General features: G+C 48.5%; 1 protein-coding gene across 4 annotated transcripts in view; it reads left to right on the forward strand.

Annotated features, from left to right (window-relative positions):
• Positions 1 to 21,264, forward strand: part of slc30a6 (solute carrier family 30 member 6) — a 69,357-nt gene extending 48,093 nt beyond the window's left edge. For 3 of the 4 annotated variants that reach the window (XM_026190993.1, XM_026190991.1, XM_026190994.1), the window contains exons 4-11: positions 1,445 to 1,480; positions 4,599 to 4,693; positions 8,588 to 8,636; positions 16,441 to 16,560; positions 16,942 to 17,044; positions 17,150 to 17,197; positions 17,939 to 18,007; positions 20,298 to 21,264. In XM_026190993.1, coding sequence (XP_026046778.1) covers positions 1,445 to 1,480; positions 4,599 to 4,693; positions 8,588 to 8,636; positions 16,441 to 16,560; positions 16,942 to 17,044; positions 17,150 to 17,197; positions 17,939 to 18,007; positions 20,298 to 20,930 — 1,153 coding nt within the window. In that variant the 3' untranslated portion in view covers positions 20,931 to 21,264. The remainder of the gene's footprint in view (positions 1 to 1,444; positions 1,481 to 4,598; positions 4,694 to 8,587; positions 8,637 to 16,440; positions 16,561 to 16,941; positions 17,045 to 17,149; positions 17,198 to 17,938; positions 18,008 to 20,297) is intronic. The other variant, XM_026190990.1, reaches the window with a different exon arrangement.
• The last annotated feature ends 415 nt before the right edge of the window (positions 21,265 to 21,679 follow it).

Raw genomic sequence — 21,679 nt, forward strand, 5'->3', positions numbered from 1 at the left:
GTCCCTCTCTCCTTGTGTCCCTCTGTCTGTGAGTCCCTCTCTCCTCGTGTCCCTCTGTCTGTGGCTCCCTCTGTCCTCGTGTCCCTCTGTCTGTGGCTCCCTCTCTCCTCGTGTCCCTCTGTCTGTGAGTCCCTCTCTCCTCGTGTCCCTCTGTCTGTGAGTCCCTCTCTCCTCGTCTCCCTCTGTCTGTGGCTCCCTCTGTCCTCGTGTCCCTCTGTCTGTGAGTCCCTCTCTCCTCGTGTCCCTCTGTCTGTGAGTCCCTCTCTCCTCGTGTCCCTCTGTCTGTGAGTCCCTCTCTCCTCGTGTCCCTCTGCCTGTGGCTCCCTCTGTCCTCGTGTCCCTCTGTCTGTGAGTCCCTCTCTCCTCGTGTCCCTCTGTCTGTGAGTCCCTCTCTCCTCGTGTCCCTCTGTCTGTGGCTCCCTCTCTCCTCGCGTCCCTCTGTCTGTGGCTCCCTCTCTCCTCGTGTCCCTCTGTCTGTGAGTCCCTCTCTCCTCGTGTCCCTCTGTCTGTGAGTCCCTCTCTCCTCGTGTCCCTCTGTCTGTGAGTCCCTCTGTCCTCGTGTCCCTCTGTCTGTGGCTCCCTCTCTCCTCGTGTCCCTCTGTCTGTGAGTCCCTCTCTCCTCGTCTCCCTCTGTCTGTGGCTCCCTCTGTCCTTGTGTCCCTCTGTCTGTGGCTCCCTCTCTCCTCGTGTCCCTCTGTCTGTGGCTCCCTCTGTCATGAACTCTTGGATGACCAGAACCATGAGGCTGCAGATGCAGGAGGAGCTCTGAAGGCAGCGTGGAGTTGCAGCTCCGTCAGGTTGAGGTGGTTTACGAAAGGAAGTCAGGAAACATGGCTCTCTTTGGAGGATTTTCAGTTACGAGTAGAAACCCAAATGAACAGGTTAAAAGTCGTGACCATTTCATCTGATACACTCATGTTTGGTGACTGTGCACCAGACCAGGCACTCGAGGGTTAAATCTTCCTGTGTGTTGCTGGTGGACGTTCACGGTTTTGATGCTGCTGTTAAACAGCAGTTTAATTTAAAGGTCTGCGATTTTCTTCGTTTCTGCTCCTTCCTGTGAGCGAGGCAGCACACACACACACACACACACACAAAGCTTTGTGTGTGTGTGTGTGTGTGTGTGCGCGTGCATGCATGTTGGGGGAGGTGGGGGGGGGTCTGTGCACACCATGAAAGGCTCAGTAGGGCAGCAGCACAGGGGGCGGAGCCAGATGAAACCATGTCATGCATGCTTGTGCGTGCATGTGTGTTAATGTATTTCCTGTTTTCTCTCTGTTTGTTCACCCCTTGTCTCCTTTCATTCATTTCATTTGTCTCGATCACTCTGCCTCTAGCTCACACACACACACACACACACACACACACACACACACACACACACACACACAGTGTAGTCCCACCTGGCCACTGTTGTTGACGGTGTTTGTTTCTGTTTTGTTAGTGTGGAGCGCTTCATGGAGCAGCCTGAGGTCCATACGTAAGTATTACCCATGCACACACACACACACACACACACACACACACACACACACACACACACACACACACACACACACACAAATTCCCATGTGCCATTGTAAAATAAACAGACACAGCATGATACCCCCGTGTGTGTGTCTGTAAAAGCACACACACAGAGCCTGCCAGCTGTTGTCAGAACAGAACATCCCAAACAAACTGGGTCAGACAGACCCACAAACACGGCGGGATTGGGACTGAGTCGGAGGATCGTGTTTGTCCACAGCAGCACGCTGAACCCTCGCCTCCTTCACTGACCAGTCTGCATACACCAACTAAAGCAGACCAGTAAGATCTGTCCATGCTTCCTCCCTCGGTGGTATCGTTTATGTTTTCCATACCTACCGAGTGTTTTCCTGGTTTCAGAGTTTTCTGTAGGTTGTTCAGATTTCTTGTGAAGTCTGGAATAAACATCAAGGTAATCAGAGTGGAGATATGAGCGTTGGGAAGGTGGAGCGTGGCGGTTTTACTGAACCTTTGAGGCATCGGCGCAGCCAAACATCAAAGTTTAACTCAGTTTGCGTCTGAATGGGAAGTCGCTGGTTGATATTTTAGTTTCTCAACGGTCCCAGTGATGCGAGCACTGTACCAAACCATCGCGGTAAAGAGAGCTGAGTTGCTAACGGTCGTGAACTCAGATGGAAGTGGTCAGCAGAGTTCGTCTCCTGGATGTCAGGACGCCTCCCTTTGGAGTTCCAAACCAAAAGGAGACCCCGGGTTAGTCCAGGAAAGCTTGGGGATAACCTGATGCTGCCCAAGCTTCTTGTTACCCCCACGTGACACAGCAATACTTCTCATGGTGGAGGTTTCAGGCTGGCCTTCCATGTCAGAAACACCTCGCGCTGATGTCCCGCGTTCATGCAAAGTGATCCTTCGATAACTTTAGTTTAAGTTTCATGCATTGTTTTGTATCTGGTGGTTGGTATTTCAAGATCCACAGGTAGCCCTCTGATATGTTTACCACTCAGAATAAGTCAATCAGTCGTACCCTTCACTCTGATTGGTGGTTGCCTCCATCGCTCGTCTCAACCTCGCTTTTAGAACCAGCTCACCGATTGTTATTTTTCCAGTCATCACTACAGGTTGTTGATTTTGACAGTTTTCTCTTAGTTTCAGCAGGTCTAGAAGTCTTTTTCGTCCCACACCTGTCGCCCCCTGGTGGATATTAAATAGAATGCAGGTTTAGGGCAGTATCGGCTTCGTGTTTCAGAAACTGCGGCCCTCTTTTATACTGACTACATGACGATTCCCCTAAACTCCCTAGCAGACGACCCTGAGTCAGTGATAGTTGTTTTAAAATCTGACCAAAACAATCATGATTATTGATTTCTGCAATATAATTTCTCCTCTCTCGCTCGTCCCCTCTCTATCTTTGTCCATCTCTCTCGGTTCTAAAGCAGATTAGCGACGGCTTTTATAAAATAAAACAGCGAGCTTTAAACCTGTCTCTTGTGACGAGATTCCCCCCCCCCCCCCGCCCCCCACTCTGCTCTCTCGCTCTCCTCTCTGACGAGATGTGATTGGACGGCATGAAAGGTGTCCGCCGAGCGAGAGACATTCACACACACTCTCTCTCTCTTTAATCTCCTTTTTAAAGGGAGGAGGAGGTTATCATCCAGTTATTCTGGCTCACCGTCGGGCAGCGTTTCGCCTCCCGCTGATTGTTTGGACCAAATTTCTAGGCTCTTAAATGGATTGTCCCGTGTGATTAGTGTATTGGTGTGTGTGTGTGTGTGTGTGTGTGTGTGTGTGTGTGTGTGTGTGTGTGTGTGTGTGTAAATCTGTGCTCATACTACACAGTCACTCGACTTCTTCTGGGGACACCAAGTCAAAGCCTTAAAAACATTAACCATTAAATTTTAATCACTCAAACAGCCGTCGAGCTCAAACTCTGTTTGTTTGTTTATTAAGTCTCATTAACATGGTTTACTAAGCATCTATTTACAGGCTCTTATTACAAGGATGTTAATTAAAAACGTTAATCTGTACTTCAGCTGTTTAGCTTGCTGATGACGTCTTTTTTTTTTTTTTTAGATTTTAGACCTTAAAATTGTTGGTCCGATGATCCTCTAAAAGTTTTACCTTTATGTGTACAGCGTGTCTTAGAGCAGTGCTTCACCAGTTAAAGAGGCGTACATATCCCAGCATCCATGGCTGTAGCTGAATAAGATCAGTGATGACAGATGAAGGAAAGGCGACCCCGTAAACGTGCGTTTTCAGGGCTGCGTCACACTTTAGGAGGTACAGCCTTGAGAGCGCGGTCGATGTGGACCCTGATCAGATGATCTGAGGGCCCGATTGCTGGAAAAGGTCTCGGGGAGGCGAGGGTGTGGCCACGTGGGGGCTCAGTCTGTTTGCTCCACTTCACTGTTTCAGTGTTTGTTTTGTTTAGTAAGTGAAACTCTCGAGGTTTCAGTTTTTTAAAGGTCAAGTTTAAGTTTTTAGTTTTAGATAACTACAATAACCTCGTGACCAATCATAAGAATTTCAGATGTTTCAAAGACTTATTGGAGTTCACAGCGTTCACCTTTCCTCGTAACCTCTACAGTTCTGTGCAGCACGCCGTTCATCATCATCCTGAATCCAACTCTGATCGATGGAATTCCATCCATGCCGATCAGAGCTCGATGCTCAAAGAGCCGCAGCTAAAAAATACAAAAATCTCAGTGAACGCAATATATAAAGAAGATGGCACACCTGAGGTTGCCAGCACAAATTATTTCATTTAAATAGAAAGAAAACGCAAATATAAGTTGAAGCCATCGTTCCAGCATCTTAATCCCATCCACAATCTACCGTCATTCCTTTAACACGTATATTTAAAATACAAAAAGTGTATCTTAGATTTATTTCATGGACTTTATTCTACTTCTTTATCTGAAAATGTACAAAAGCGACTGCAGTCATAAACTTTTAAAGCAATATTTGTGTTTGGCTCCTTGAATTGAGGCGATCAGAGTCCGATCCTTTGATTCAGATCTGTCGTGCCTACATGTGAACCCTGTGTTCCTGTGGGAACGTTTGCAGACCTAACCGTGTCTGGATAACATGTTGAACGTGTTTCTCTCTGTCTGCAGCGGGCGTCTGCTGGTCGGGACCTTCGTCGCTCTCTTCTTCAACCTGCTGACTTTACTGTCGGTCAGGAACAAACCATTCGCCTACGTCTCAGAAGGTACGTCCTGCCTCTTCATCGCAGTTAAACCAGTGCGTGTCCCCACCTGCTCTGTGTGTGTGTGTGTGTGTGTGTGTGTGTGTGTGTATTCATATCTTCGTGGGGTCCCCACAAGTTTGAAGGTATTTTTGAGACTCAAAATGTGGTTTTAGTGTCAGGGTTACAGTTGGGTTATGGTTAGGCTTAGGCTAAGGGTTAGGCATTTATTTTTCAAGTAGATGTCCTCACTAAGATAGCAAAACAAGAATGTGTGTATGCAGTTGCTATTGTTATCTGAACCCATCACTAAGATTTCTGTGAGACGTGTTATCTAAAGGTTTGGGGCATCATTTTGAAGCACATATCAAAAACGGACTGAGTTCTACCCAAACCTAATGGATTCAGAGCCTTTTACAAACAAGAGTGAAATGAATGTCTTTAGATTTGAAGCTTTAACTCTTTAAAGCCGGTCAGAGCAGCACGCTCCGTTTTGTGTAACTATTTTTAAATCCCTGTAGAACCTGAACCACGTAAGCTAGCGCAATAATTCTTTTTGCATATGAAACCGGAGGAGTTGTACTTACATCTTATGCCATCAGCTTGTCCTCGGTCACGGTTTCCTTCCACATACAGCTTTGCAAAAATTGCATAAAAAGCGCTTGCAGGAACAAAAACGTAATATTCCAGAAAAACGCTTTGCTGATCCGATCAGCTGTTCATAACACTTCCCACAGTGAAACAGACGTCAGCGCGAACTATCGCATGTCCGCCATTACCTGTCCGAAACCGGAAGTGACGTCATTTTCGCGGAAAATGTAGTTTTTTTACTTGTAGGCCTTAAAAGCCTATACTGGTGTTTTTTATACTGGTGCATAAAGTCATGTTTGACTTTATGCTTTTCTGAATAGTTGCTGGGATGCTTAGAACTCGAATTGCACTGCTGGAAATAGTTTATTTTGATGCACATGCTGTTTTCTTTGCAAATTTGCATCATGGGATTGTTTTTTGTTTTTCCTGCAGTGTATAAAAATTGCTGTATCTCAAAAATAAAACTATGAAGGCACTCAAAATTAATTTCCTGTTGTTGTAAACTATTTTTTGCAACTTTTTTGTATTTAAAGTTTTGAGGGATAAACCTCTTAAATTTCTCTAATTAGAAATATATGTTAAAAAAAAAAAACGATTTCAATATTTCAGTAGTTTGTTGCACTTTTTTGCAATTAATGTGGTTACTATGGATTTAATGCATAAATATTATTAAAATTTGGGCTATAACAGTTGTATTGATGTATAGCAGCTTGAAATGCTCCCAAAAATGGCTCCGCAGCATGTAAAAATATAAAGTAAGCTCTGGCGGACTTGGTTCTATGGTAGGTCTTAAAGGGGTAACGCAGCTCCATGCTCCTGAAGGTTTCCTGAAGTCCCTTTTAAGAACATTTAAAAGCACCAGGAGTCGACTGGCCGTCCACCCACGTAGGATGCAGACTTCTGTGGAGGAGATGATCCCGCTCGCTCCCAGCGAACATCAGCTCAGCTCCACCGTCTCCAAACCATCGCCATCTCAGCGCCATCTTTAAACCTCCTCTTTCAGTCTTCCTGCTCACCTTCTGTCACAGCTCACCCCTGACACTCGTCTCCACCCGCTCCACCCTGCCTATAATAACTGGAATTAAAATTCTCCAGAGCAGAAAAAGGACTAATGTTGGAGTTGAAGTCCACCTGAGATTCGTAGCGATAACTGAACTTGAAAAATCTGATGGATGAAAAGGTAAAAATAAACCTCAGAATATACCTGGCCAACCAGGTGTACACCTGTGCAGGGAGGAGGAGCCTGAAAGGTCCATAAACAACAAGCCACACAGCTTAGAGCCTTCTTTGCTCCCTTCATTCCTTCACTCCAGCCTCCTCTTCCCATCATTTCTCCTTAAAAATCCAAACCGTCATCATGTGGAGAAATAAAAAGATGGAAGGAGACCGACAGATCCTCTCCTCCTCTCCTTTCCTCTCATGTGTTCCCCTCGTCTCCTCTCCTCTCCGGCTGACTCACTGCATGAACAGTCTACCGATGAATGAGGTCAGAGTGTGTGTGTGTGTGTGTGTGTGTGTGTGTGTGTGTGTGTGTGTGTGTGTGTGTGTGTGTGTGTGTGTGTGTGTGTGTGCGTTCGTCAGCTGTCTGTTCTTGCGTTCGGAGCAGTCTCAACATCACTTAACATCTGACATTTTGGAACAGGAGGGGGATGAAGCTGCACACGCTCGCACACAAACACACACGGGCACTTAACTTTGCTGAAGCACACAATCTCTCACTCATTACACACACACACACACACGCACACACACACAGCATCTCTGATGGAGCGAGACTAAAAGTGCATTACGCAACCATGTTCCAGACTGTGGTAATGTAGTGTGCCAGGGGGCCATGCGAGCAGAAAGACATGCCAACACACACACACACACACGGCGTCCTCGTGCACACGGATCATAAATAAGTCACTCCATTAAAATGTTTGTTTAGACTGACTCACCCTGCTAGCAAAACAAACAGAGCACACACACACTCCCTCACACACACACACTCGGGGGTTGAGCAGGATGGGATGTGAAGGGCCTTTGACCCGACGCTGAGCCTTCGGGCCTCGCGGCGTCTTCAAACATTAAAGGTGGGACGGCGCAGCCGAGCGAGAGCGCTTATCTTTTTTTAAAGACGAGTGGGAGGTGTTTTTATCCCTCATCATGGAGGCGGCTACGCCCTCCTCACTTTAAACACTGTAATCAGATTCCCCCCACCCCCGCCCACCCAACAACCAAAAAAGAAGTAGAAGAAAACTGCGATGTACAGTTTTGCAGGTTTGGGTGAGCGGGAGTCTGCGAGTGTCAGATCTATAGGACGGAGCTGACGGAGGCAGCTGTGGAGTGAAACAGCTGGGACCTTCATGCAGCACTGAGACAGAAACGTGTCCTCCACTCTCCATCTCGAGCTTCTCCGTTCCTCCACAACAAGCGTTATCGTGTCTGAAACTGTAACGCTGAAGGACCCGGGCCAGGACGCAGGCTGGGCGGAGTCTGTCACACCTGCTTCCTCTACAGCTGACTCAGAAAGAGATCCGATATGGTTTTCTATCATTTTGTTCATAAGCCCGACTCATCTCTGTCAGCTGAGCTCTGTTAATCGTCACTTTGAGCACTGAGTACCTGCAGCGGTAAATCTCGTAGCTCGGCTGTGTTCAGCGACAAAATCAAAGCCTGTAGTGAAAAGATGCAGGAGCAGAAACAGGAAACAATTTTATGAGCAGAAAATATTCCTACAGCTGGGGTCATACGTGTGCGGTGAGCACATAAGTATAAAAAAGGTTGTTCCTTTAATCTTCACTCTGATCTAAACATGAACTTTAATAATACAGAATCTTATACTTAAAATATTACATAAAATAATACCCTTGTAAAAGTATAAATTACAAAGTTGAGTATTTGATGTATTTCCAGAAAACCATGGCACCATAGCACAGAAGTATTCGAGTAAATGTAATAAGTTACCTTCCAGCACCGCCCATGCTCTTATCCAATGAGAACTGTAAGATTAATGTGGCGCAGGTGAGAGGGTCTGCGATCAGTGTTGATGATCCGACCAATCACGTTTGTATTCAGGCAGAGGCGTTAAATACAGGAGTGACATCATGAAGGGCTCGAAGGGCAGAAACCACATTTTCCAAAACAGAAAAGTTTACAAAAAGAAGAAAGTCAACTCAGTCTAACCTCCGAGGACCTGGCTCCTCATATGTGGACATCACATTTTTGTCAGAAACAAAAATCAGGCAACTCTTTGTCCGTGCACCGCTCCACCACCGCTCCACCCTCAGACAGGCTGCGTGTGGTTTTTGTTGCTGTATTAAACCGATCTTTCTCTCTCCTCAGCGGCTAGCAGCAGTTGGCTTCAGGAGCATGTGGCAGATTTAAGTCGAAGGTAAGGACGCTTCCTCGCTCTGCTTACACTCACACACACACATCCATCCTGTATGTTACACCCTGTGTGTGCCCAGGTGTATGGCCTCTGGGGTCAAAGGTTAGCCTCATTGATTTGTCTTCTCAGAAACAGCTGTTAGATCAGTTTCTGTCTGCAGAGGCGAGGCAGCAGGGGGCTGAATATCCCCCCGCTGACAGTTTCTGGTCACCTGATATTTGTGGTTGGAAGCTGAGACTTTGCACCAGAGCAGAGTTTGTCTTAAATTCTGTTGATCCGGAGGATCAACGCCCAGAAGAACTGCAGACGTTTTCCTTGGTCAGGAAGGAAAAGCCTCCGAAGCTACGCCACTGATGCTGCGTTAGTTCAGTGAATATTATCATAACCGCGAGTCTTTCTGAGGCCGATCGATGGTTGGTTTAAGAGAACGAGACGTCAGCAACAACAGGCACGACTCTTCTGCAGCATCATCAAACCCCTGCACCCGTCACTCTCAGCCTGGGTCGTGGCCGACCCGGGGAAACAGCCACACTGATCCGTCCGTTTGAACTGGAGGAATTTGGACGTTTTGAGTCTCAGCGGCGCCGCAGTGTTTGATTTTTAGAGCTGAGGGAGAATTGAGAGTTGGACAATGGCTGATGACCTCAGGAAGTGACATTAAGCAAATGAAAGCGAAATAAGGCGTCAGTGACGCAGACACACAGACTGGCCGATGACCCTCTGACAGCCACACGTCTCCAGGAAAAAGTTTGTGTTCCCCGAGTGGTTGGCGAGTCGTTGCTGGCTGATGAAATCAGTCCAAACCCAGTGACTGCCAATGAGAACAAAGGTTGCTCTTTACGGACGTGTGAGAGGCGGTAAATAAGCAAGCGAGTAGCCAAGACTGTCCACTAGGTGGCAGTCGGGTGACGCACGATGTGCTTTATATGTGGGCGGGGCTTATTATCCAGCAGGTGAGGTAAACGTTGATTATTTTTAACAGTGAATCGTGCAAAGCTGCTGCAGTCGAATCCAAAAATAGAAACATGGAATCAGAAATTTGAAATGCTTCCCAGAATTCAGCTTCCTTATGTCAAGTTATGCAATCAAAGCATGAAGCATTAATCGGTGTTTGATAATTGTGTCGTCGCGTCTGATGAAACGCCAAAGGCAACTTCCCATGTGCAACCTGTCGACCGGCTCTGAAGCCTCTGCTGCTCCTGTGATAAATATTCCATGCTGCTGCATCGCTCCGGCATCCGAAGTGGGTGAAATATACGATGTCTGCACACACACGCACACACACACACACACGCTGAGAGTCAGCGGCTCAGTCGGCGCGGGTTACTCAGGGTGACAGCCTGGAGAGTTGTGCAACAGAACTGCGCTGTGATTGGCTGAGAGGGCAGAAGTGAACAGGACGTCCCAGCCTAGTTTCCACTCTTTGACTGCGTGTGGGAGAGACACACACAGAGATGCTGTGTGTGTGTTACTGTGTGTGTGTTATCACAGCCTGTCCCCACTTAACCCCAGCATGGTCTGAGGGCCAACTGGGTTATATAAAGCCTGCTGCTCGGTCAGCCTCACCAGCCAGAAGCCTGAGCTCTGTGCATGTGTGTGTGCGTGCGCGTGTGCGTGTGTGTGTGTGCGTGTGTGTGTGTGTAAGTTGCCACCGGGGAGGAGAGAGACAGAGGAAGTAAAAAACGTGCAGATTTGGATTAACAAGCCCTGATCCTGCTCGTCCGGTTACTTCCAAGCATCGCTGCACCGTCTTCAGTTTTTTTTAAATAGTAACTTTATTTATAGCACATTTGTCTACGTTTACATACAGAGATGAGAAATTCTTTATTATGTCTGGATTTGTGCGTTTGTCACGGCAGACATGATGAAGAGTCACAACAACATCTGGCAGATGTGTCTTCCTGCGTCTGCGCTCAGGGCAGCTCCTGTGTGTTAGAGGAGGAGCAGGAGGTGGTCGGGATTATCCATGATGGACACTGTTTCTTGGTGACCTCCAATCCCAGAGCCCGACTTCCTGATCAGTTTATCCCATCTGCTGGAGGCTGCAGCTCGATGCTGCTCCCCCATCTTACTGCAGAAATCCACTGTGGTGCTTTCCCTGGAAGCAGAGCCTGCTCGGATCCTTCTCGTATCCAGCCTCTGCACTGGTCTTGCAGCTCGGCCTGTTATCAATGTGGACGCCCAGGTACGCGCACTCTTGGACCTCCCTGACATCCTGTCCCAGACGGCAGCTGTGTAGCCGTCCTCTCACCATCTCTGCTGCTATCACATGCAGGAGCAGATCTGTCCTCCTCCTCCTGAACATCACTAACACATCCAGAGTGTTTCTGACCTCAAAGTGTCGAAGGTGAGCAGGAATGGAGACGTTATCGCCTCCTGAGGTGTTTCCTGCAGCTTCTCTCTCAGTAACAGCTGCTGAATCGTGTCAATGCACGTGAGGAACCAGAGGAGGCGTTTCTAACCGTGCATGCAGAGGACTGCATCAGCCACCCCCAGATTCAGTCTGCGTGCAAACCTCTCAGGGTCAAGGGAGGTTCTACCTGTGCTCTCAGGTGGGCGGAGACTAGTCTCTGCATCACCTTGATAACATGATGGATGGTTGACCTCTGATGGAGGCGACTTGTTGGTCACAGGAGACGTGATTGTGCCACGGAGGTCACGGAGTCCCACGCCTTTTTCTGCCCGTGCAGGCAGGACGACTGACCACAGTCAAAATCATTCGACACTTAGAAATCTCTACCAACTTAACTCAGTTGGTAATTTAATTTTCTCTTTATTTTCTTTTTTCCATCTAAATTGATTGGCCTGGAGAAGGCCAGCACAAAGATGATTGGACTAGACTAGTGATGTCACAATGAGCTTAGATTAGCCCCCAAACACCTGGGCAGCAGACAGATGTGTGACTGCAGATGTTCATCGTTGAACGTCTGTATGAGCTGAAGTCTTTACACATATTTAATTGTTTCCCTTGCAGATCATGTGATGTTTACATTGAGCTGCTGTGTTGTGTCATATTTCAGGTTATTGTATGCAGGACTCCTTTTGCATTGAAGTAAAAAACACTTGCTGTATCACTGAGCGTCTTCTTCTCTCTCTTTTTTTAAACTGGCATTTTTTTCTAATGACGATGTGAAAATATTGTGACAGCGCGAGAGCGGTTGCCCGTAGCGTTGTTTTCACTCGCAGCAGGCGTCTGTGTTCAGAGGAGAAGCTCTAAAAAGCCACAGCGGAGTACCTGCTCAGCAGCAAACAGACACGGCTCAGTCAGACGCTCGCTGCTGAACACGGAGAAGCTTTTAGCGGCTCGAAATGCAGACGTTTCCCTCGGGAGCCGTCGGGCCGTAGCTCCCGGATCTGAGACGTGTCGCAAACAGAGAAGTGTTTCTGACGGCCAGCAGGGGGCAGTCACACTGGCTCCAATAACGCTTCACCTTACATGAATTTTACCTTTCCTGATGCCTTTATGTGCTCACAGGCTGGATGTAAATTATTGTTTCATATTCAGGAAGCAGGGAGGAGTCTGTACTCCTCCCTGCTTCCTGAATTCCACGGGTCCGTCACAGTTCACTCGAGTCAGGCTCGAGTCAGGCTGCAGGGAGCTGAATATCTGCACACCTGATATTTGTGGGTGGAAGCTGAGACTGGAAACCAGTTTGTCTTAAATTGTGTTGATCTGGAGTTTTTTTCCTGCAGATGTTTTCTGGAACTAGGCCGGGATGCTAAAAGCGTAGCCACGGGAACGACGTTATTTATAAACAAACTGCAGTGTAGAAATTAGAGATGGCACGATGCCACTTTGTTACTTTGAAATGCCGTTTTGGTAGCCAGGCTTCAAATGCTCAACCAGACCGCCGACAGGTCTCGCACGCCACAGCCGCTCTATCACGTGACGCATACTGCTCCGACGTGCTAACGTTATGAGCTGAATTACGCCGTGTCGCTAGTTTTGGGAGGTGCTTTGGTGATATTGAATGGATCAGATTAGATTTTTTATGTCTCTCCGATATCCAATCCAGTAATCTAGGTCAGTATCGGACCGATGCGTGATATCGGTCCATCCCTAGTAGAAATGAAACATGTCCGTACATGTCGATCGTAATTCCCTGCAGCTCCATCAGAACCTCTGACAGAGATTCAAACCTGCATCATACTCAGCGTGAGTCAAGGATGCTGCTGATGGATGCACGAGGTGGTAAAAGCATTAAAGGGTTATCTACGAATGTCCACTAGTGACCGGCTACAAAGTGTACGCAACAAGTTAATTGGTTTAAACGTGGACGGGCTTTAGAGGATTATCCCAGGTGTGCTCAGTGGTTAATGAGGTGTCAGGTGTTCCTCAGATGGTATCAGTGAAAACGCCGAGTTCAAAGCTTCAGCGCTGGACCGCGTGCATTTATACCGACTCCGTTGTCGTTGTTTCAAATAAACAATCATTTGTCTCCAATGGGCGTGAACGACTTCAACCAGCAGCAACTTTAAATGTGATTGGTCCCCTAAGCAGATCGCTGCATGCTTCGGACGGCGCTTCAGTCGAGCCCGCGTTCAGCCTGGAGAGTTCACAGTGATCGAGTAGTCGTGGTCCTGCCTCCTGCAGCGCTGTGTCCAGGCTCCGCCCCTTACCTAAACTGGAGTTTTCCCACAGGTTAACGGGTTGCAGTTTGGGCGTTTGTCTTCTTGTTATCGGGTTCGTTGTGGAGCCGGCAGAGCGCCACGGGGTATCAAGAGTTCGTTTGTGACTTTGCTTAAATCCTGCAGCCGCTCTGGATGAGCACACACAAGGTCACATGTCAAATTATATCAATGCATCAGCGGGGATTATGGGATCGCTGGGATTGTCAGGCTCATCCTCGACACTCTTGAGTCTCGCCTCCTTTTTGTCTTTTGCTCTTTCCAGTCCAACACTAAAGACAGGAAGTCTCACAGTGTGCAGACTCAGTTTTTCACTGAATGTCAGATTAAAGAGCCCGGAGCTTTCCTTCAGTAACAAGATCAGATGGTCATTTTGTTTCGTCTGTGCCTCAGTTTTACGTAAATTAAAGGAAAAAACTCTCCAAACATCCATTTTTTCTTTAATTAAATGATCCTGATGAATCTTTGCAATCTTAAAGCTACGAGCAGTGACGATGATGATGAGGAAGACACCTAAGACACCTTTTATGTCCCCGCAAAGGTCCTGCGGGGACATAAAAGCACCTCCTAAGCCTGGCGAGGGGAACCCAGCAGCTCCCGTGTCGTGAATCATCGCTCAGGTTTCCTCGCCGCGGCTCAGATATGAACGCGGAGCGTCCTCCGGTGAATCACAACATGTGCTCGAGTATCCCGCTAACATCGCCGCGTCCTGCCCGGCCCTCCATTATTCACCGTCCGAGGAGCCGCCGCAGGATCTGATGACGCCGTCAGCTGACCTTGAAGACATTAAAGGAGGAGCACGTGCATTTCTGTTGTTGCTGCTAAACATGTGATGTCCCCCCCCCTCGTCTGTTCCTCCAGCTCCGCCCGTGGCGAGCACACGCCTCTCTGAATGACATGTTTGATGTTAATTACGTGTTGACATGCGTGTCTCTGCGTTCTTTCTAATCATCATCTAATGATACACGCCCAGGCAGCGGCGGCAGAGTGCGGCCATGTGACATATTCAGTCTCACCAGGGGCGCGAGGTCTTTTTGCTGCGTTTCATGTTATGGATTTTGGTTGTTGGCACTGTGGGCCCTCCGTAGAGGTGCTCTTTTAGGCTTTGGGGCAGGATTAGGACGGAGGATGTCCTTTTCTTCTGCCACAGCTGGAACAGCAGGATTTTTGGCAGCGTGTCCTGAGGCCAACGTTTCTCTTTAGCTGTTTATAAAATGACGGCGAGCCCGTCCACAGGCTGCGTTCGATCTTCGTCTATGGACGAGGCGTCATCGATGGGCGGTCCTCTCTGACCTCTTTCAGTCGAGTCTTCTCAGGCCGAACATCCGGCGCCACGCCGCTGTCTCTGAACCGCGACGTGTGGCGCTCCACCGGGACACCATCCCGCCACCGCATGTCACGCCGCGTTGCATCACGTCACGCTGTCACATCACATTAGGTCCTGTCAGATGCATCGTTTCCTGCTGAAGTGCCTTTGAGCAAGAAACCGAAACTTTCCACAGCTCCACAGGTGCTGTTTTTTACGCTAGCGCGACCTTTGACCTCAGCTGAGAGGAACAATAAAGGTCGAGGGGTCAAACTGTTCCTGCAGGTGGTCGACTTTCATCGCACACCTTTATTATATTTGTTACTTCTTCTTCTTTATTATTATTATTATTATTATCCAACCAGCAGCAAATAATGAGCATGTATCTGTATAAATATTAATATCTGCTGTTGTCTGATACATGTGACTGTATTTAATAAACCATTTTAAATTCTTTTTGATATTTCACTGTATTATTATCATTTATCAGGGTTTTCTTTTGTACTGTGGGATAAACTATATTTCATCTTCAGTGCCTATTTCCTCGTCCTTCTGATGATCATGGAGTCGGGATCGCTGCTTCTTGGAGCAGGTCCTTAGCGTTTAACTCCCGGGATCGTTTAGATCAGCGTCCCCGTCGGCTCCTCCCACATTAAACCATTTGCTGCTGTTGGCATGAACTGAGAGGGAGTTTTTTGTGTGACGGCTCTTCTCCGATGCTCAGGCAGGATGTGCGGGAGCTCGGTCGGAGCTTAAACTAACATGAAACAAAACAAGAATGATCCCATCAGGTCCAGTTCAAATCCCCCTAAAGTCCATTATGATGGCGTGATCGGGTTAAAGGCCTAAACCTGAAGACAAATATAAACACCGGAGGATTCAGGGCTCTGCCTCCCAGAGACGCTGCTGGGTTTCAGGAATTCCAGATACTATGAAACTGTGAAGTCAGTTTAAATTCATACCTTTGCGCACCTGTTACCTGTTTGACGCCAGAAAGACTTGAGAGCACACAGACTCAGAGGTGCGAGAATTTGACATTTTATTAACAAGTTGAACCTGCTGCTGTGTCTGCGATGAGCCAATGAGGTGAGGGTGTCCTGTTAACCCTGTGAGGTCATCAGTCGAGAACCCCTCAGGTGTGTTCACACCTATTTTTGCACAGTCTGATTTTGTGCAGCGAAGCCGACGGGCGCAAACGTGAACAGAAGCAAATCCAACCAAAGATTTTAACTTCGGCAGAAAGTTTTCACGTGAGCAGCTGGCGAGACGTGGAGGAGGAGTTATTAATGCTGAGGCTGAGTGATTCATGGATCAATAGGTCTCCTGGTTCATCTGACGCCTCCGGGACGCATCGTACGTGATGTTTACAGTTTTGTTTTTTTTAATTCGCTCGCTGCACGACCAATGAGCTCGTGCGACGGGGAGGTGACTGTCACACATCCGTCCTTGCACAGTTGATAACGTTGCTGCTCCTCCGAGTGTTGGTCTGATTTTAATGACAGTTTCATTCACAACGATCACCAAACAGGCTGCTCGGCTCTGCTTTGCATCTTCACCAAGTTTAAGGGCAGCTTACTTTAAAACTACAATTTCATTATAATCATAAAGAACATGCACGTGAGCATAACTGCACTTATTTTTAATAATATACAGTTAGAAAAAAAATTATAAATCAAAACTAGGATGTAGGAAACATACGTAAAGGAAGCTTCCTTAGGAAGTGACCTGTTTCATGTTTCGTCGTATTTTAATCATTTTTATGTTTTATTGACGCTGGAGGAGCTTTTGGAGTTTGTTCAGTGGGAGAATGTGGAGGTGATCATGTGCACTAATCCTGTTTCTGTTTGTTTCCCTGTGTGTGTCTGTGTGTAGTTTGTGTGGCATCGTTCCAGGCCTGAGCAGCGTGCTGCTGCCTCGCATGAACCCCTTTGTCCTGATCAACATGGCGGGAGCTCTGTCCCTGTGCATCACCTACATGCTCATCGAAATCAAGTAAGAATTTAATCTGCGTGGATGTAAATCCCCACGTTCACGCTCGTCCACGATCTGTTTAACCAGCCCGAGTTTGTTCAGCTGATGCCGTTTCCATCCCTGCTTCCCTTTTATATCTTCAGCTGTGCTGAGCTTAGAGCGGCAAACGTGCACAGATGAAAATGTCGACCAGCTTCAACGAATAACATGAATATTGTCATTTATTCCTCTGAAGTCTTCCTCAGAGTGAACTGTGCGCTTGTATCGGCTCATTTACAGACTGGATTATATCAGGATCTGTGGTGGTGACAGTGATGTCGTTTATTTATTTTAGAAAAGTGGAAATCTTCTTTATGTTTGATGAACCATTTCTTCTCTCGTGTCCGTGATCTGTGTGCTCAGCAACTTCAACGCGGTGGACACGGCGTCTGCGGTCGCCATCGCCCTCATGACCTTCGGCACCATGTATCCCATGAGCGTGTACAGCGGCAAAGTGCTGCTGCAGGTGAGACAGACGGGACAGTGCGCTCCCCTTTGGCCTTTAACCCCAAAATATGATGCAGGTATGGAAGCCACGTGATCATGATTATTAACCACCTCTCGCCCACAGACCACGCCCTCCCACATCATCGGGCAGCTGGACAAGCTTCTGAGAGAGGTGAGAGCCGGCGCTTTATCGCAGCGTTACTGCAACATCAGGAAGTGTTTCTACTGCTTAGTTTTATCCCAGAATTCATCATAACCAGAGTTTAAAATCCAAACATAAACTGGATCCACCAATCAAATTCTCCCTGCGAGGCTTCATACATCACTTACATTGAGTCCAGATTGTTGCATAAAACTGTCACTTTTGGCATTTAAGATCAAATTTCAAGCGCAAATGTAACTGTTGACGTATCGATCGGGTGTCCAGCACACTGCACCATTAAACTGTGCAGAAACTCCGAATTTCAAACCTCTGCAGCTGACCGGCTGCCTCGGGGCCGACTGCGATTTCACCGACGCTCAGGATCTCGACTTCGTTCACAGTCAATCCAAACCACGAAGTAGCAGATTACTGACTGGGCGGATCATTTCACAGCTTTCGTTTTCAGCTTCCTGTCGTACGATGGCGTTCGTCTCCGCCCATCAGGGACTCACAACATGAACTTTAGTTAAAGAGAGTTAACGAGTCCTGAGCTAACCCTCCAAACATGGCTGCTGTTCATGTTTCCTTCATTCACGTTAACGGTGACGGCAGCTTGGTTTCTGAGTCCTTCAGACACAACACGAGGTCAACGTCAGACGGAAACCAGCGAGCAAACGCCGTAAACCACGTTAAACTTTATTAGGAACAGCTGAGAGAACAGCACACTGACTGATTATGATTGGCTATTTGTGCCTTCTTGTGTCCAATCAGGTGTCGACTCTGGACGGGGTGCTGGAGGTCCGAAACGAGCACTTCTGGACTGTTGGCTTTGGACGTCTGGTGAGTGACAGAGGCCGACGGAGAAACTCTGGATTAACTTATCCAGTTAATCGTGGCGTCGGATCGCTGGCGTTAGAATCAGTGAAGCCCGATAAGGAAAACGTATCCTGGGCTGAGCCTGAGTGCAGCTCTGCAGACTCGTAGTAAATAAATAAGTGAGGGCGCCGCGATCTCTTTTAAAGAAATGAATCGGGTTACTTACAGAGCGGGGTCGGAGGTCTCTCAGGGTCTGCTGATCAGTTCCTCTCTGACGGTTCTTCCTCTTCCTGTTGAGTTTGTCCCGTCTCCCTCCTCCGTCCGCTCCTCCGTCATTCGTCGGATTAGAGCGATGATCTGCAGGGATTTGTTCAACGAGACGAAAAGAAGGAACGACTCATTCATGCGGAGACTTGGCTCCCCCCTCCTCTCCCTCTCTGTTTTTTGGGGGTGCGTTGTTGTTGTTGTTGTTCGTGTTGCTGTCGTCGCAACGCAAACAAACCCAGCTGGCTTTCAGGGCGGGACGCACACAGAGAGGAGCGCACACACCGACAGTCTCCTCTGCCGGGCTCAGATGCTCATTATAATTTATGGATAATTTAACCGTGCTGCTGTTGAGCCTGAAGGTTCACACGAGGAGAACTTCCTGTCCACTTCCTGCGTTTTTTTAACGTCCTAAAAACAAAGTGAGGAAGTAAAAGTGAAGCTGTCGCTAATGAAAAACAACAAAGTTCAAACAGGGATAAAATAGTTCATCTGCACTTCATGAGTCAGCTTTCAGTTCTGCTTTATAGCTTATTATCTTAAATTAGCAGCTTTCCTGTTGGAGTTTTGTACTGAGACGCTAACATAAGGCTAGCACAGTTTCATATCACTCGGCTCATACATGTTAATAAAACCAAAACACAACGTTTAGTCAAATTTATCCACCCTGCAGCGCCCTCGAGACTTCAGTGAACACACCCATTGGTTCCGGTGGTTTAGATGGGTGGAGTGGTTGGGTCAGGTGGGGCGATGGGGTGGGAGGGGTGGGTGCTTTGAGCCTGTCAAGGTTTAAATATGGTTGAAATCGGCGACTTCAGGTTGAGTTTAGACTTCTTCTTGGATCTCCTGTAAACGAAGAGCTGCGAGGCACGGAGGCGTTTTCCAGCCGAGGCTCATGTCTGTGGGGTTAAAGATGACATCACCACAGTATCCATGGTTACAGGCCAAACCTTCTGTGTTAGGCGTCTGTCTGCTGAAAGCTCCTCTCTGGTATGAAGGATGAAGGCCGCCGTTCCTCTGCCTGCCTCCGGGTGGCGCAGCGCCCGTGTTTACCTCGCCCTGATGCTGTTTTTATTGTTTGTATTCGTGTTGTCGATGCCGCCGCCCCTCGTGTTGTCGTTTGTGATGCTGCTGCAGTTACACAACTGTTGGTTGTTGGCCCACTGCTAACAAAGCAGCTGTCCAAACTGATTTGACCCCCTGACTGCACTTCTGCCCCATGGGGCGATTTGCTCTGCATGTGTGTGTGTGTGTGCGTGTGTGTGTGTGTGCGCGCGCGCGTGTGTGTGTGTGTGCGCGTGTGTGTGTGTGTGCGTGTGCGCGTGTGTGTGTGTGTGCGTGTGCGTGTGTGTGTGCGTGTGTGTGCGCCTGTGTGTGTGCGTGTGTGTGTGTGTGTGTGTGTGTGCGTGTGTGTGTGTGTGCGTGTGTGTGTGTGCGTGCGTGTGTAAGAGAGGGAGTCTGTCCTTGTGAGGTCTGAATATTCCCAACAACAGAAATGACAAACTGTGTTTAATGTTTTAAGGTCAGAGAGGTTGGATTTAACAGCGTTTAGAGTCCAGCTAAGCTTCGTTTCAGCGCACGTTTGTGACGCCGCTCGGTTTGCCCGAGGAGCGCTGCAGGAACACTGGAGACGTCTTTGTTCGTCTCCGAGTTTGGATCTGAACTGTTTGCATGATTTTGGATCAGATGATCGCTCTCGTGTCTGCGCACCGATAACGGGGTCACGGACTTGAAGACACTTCAGGCCATGTGGGCGTGGCCACCGTCACATAACCCGCTGGTTTCTGCATTTTGAAGCTTTTTTTTTGCTTCATTTTGGGTTTTCGGAGCCAGATATGACCATATTTGGGCATCGATAGACATCGTATGGGCATTTTAATATAGGCGTGTATGTGGAGTGAGCCCCGTGTGGACGTCAGAGGAACTGCATGATCAGGCTTACTGTAATCTGTGTGTTATTGATCTGGTCTGGAGCGTGTTTGTATTTAATCGCTTTGCTGAGCAGTTACTGAAGAGTTAGCTCTTCTCTCTCTCTGTTCTTGTGTTTCAGGCTGGCTCCGCCCACGTCCGGATCCGCCGCGACGCCAACGAGCAGCTGGTTCTGGCTCACGTCACCAACCGGCTGCTGCCGCTCGTCTCCACGCTGACCGTGCAGATCTTCAAAGACGACTGGTCCCGGCCCCTCCTCACCGGGGCCCTCTCCTCCTCCTCGTCCTCCTCGCCCGCTGCCTCCCCGCTGGGTGCTGCCGATGGCTACGCCGCCCTCGCCTCATCGCTGCCTCCTCTGCTCTTGTCCCCGGGAGGAGACTTCGACCCGCTGACCTCCACCCCCTCCAAACCCACCAGCCCCCCTCCGGAGTTTTCCTTCGACACTCCGGGGAGGAACGTGCAGCCGATGGTCCTCGCCGCTTTGGGACACCACACCCACAGGCCGTACGGAGGCCTGGGACTCTCCTACGGGTCGACCCCCTACACAGGGATGCTGAATCAGGGCCTGGCGCGGCCTGGTGGCGGGATGGGACTGGGCACACAGGGTCTGGGGGTCGGGCTCGGACTGGGCGTGGGCAGCGGCGGCGGGCCGTCCTCTCAGAGCTACAGAACTGCGTTTGGCGGGTCGACGGCGCCGCTGCGCTTCGGAAACCCTCTGGCTTCACAGTCGCAGTACCGACAGTACCGGCCGTGACCGCTCCGGCGGGTTCAGGACTTTCGGGTACTCGAAATTCATTTGTGACGGTCGGCTCCTCGGGAACGTCGAGTCAGGCAGCGGCGTCACAGCATCGACGACGGCGCCAGTTTCTGGTGTTAGATGTCGATGACTTCAGAGGAGCGAGGGTGGTGATGTATTTATTGTCCGGACGAGGAGACCACCGCGTATCTTTGAGTGCTTTCTTTGTTATGGGACTGATCGTGAGGTTTGGCGGTTAGAAAGTGGCGTGCTCGTACTTTGTAAGCTTTTTTTTCCTGCAAACATTCCTTAAAAAAATAAAAGTCTTTGAGTCTGAAAGAGTTTGATGTTTAATATTTCCAGCATTGCGTGAAACAAGTATCACAGCGAACTCCACGTCTCACCCGAGATTCACCAAACATCAGAAATCCTCGTTTATCTTTTCGTTTGAGTCGTTTTCATGCAGATTTTATTAACGAAGAACTTCCTCACAGACCGACTTCGTCCAGCGTGGTGGAGCTCCGCGTCACGGGGCAAAGGTGAGACCTAAGTGATCAGGAAACTTCCCAGATCTTTATCCGGTCCATAAATCTGCTCAGTCCATCAACTATTAAACTTTAAACACCATCAGTGACTCCGCCCCTGTACGAGGTTTCCCGCGTCCTGGCGTGTGGGGATGATGAGGAGGAGGAGACCAGCTTTTATTTAGGCGGGTCCTAATCAGGAAATCAGGGCTGCACATCCCCATCAGACGAGCTCACAAAGAG

This window comes from Astatotilapia calliptera, chromosome 13 (assembly GCF_900246225.1).
Source record: "Astatotilapia calliptera chromosome 13, fAstCal1.2, whole genome shotgun sequence".
Classification (NCBI taxonomy): Eukaryota; Metazoa; Chordata; class Actinopteri; order Cichliformes; family Cichlidae; genus Astatotilapia; species Astatotilapia calliptera.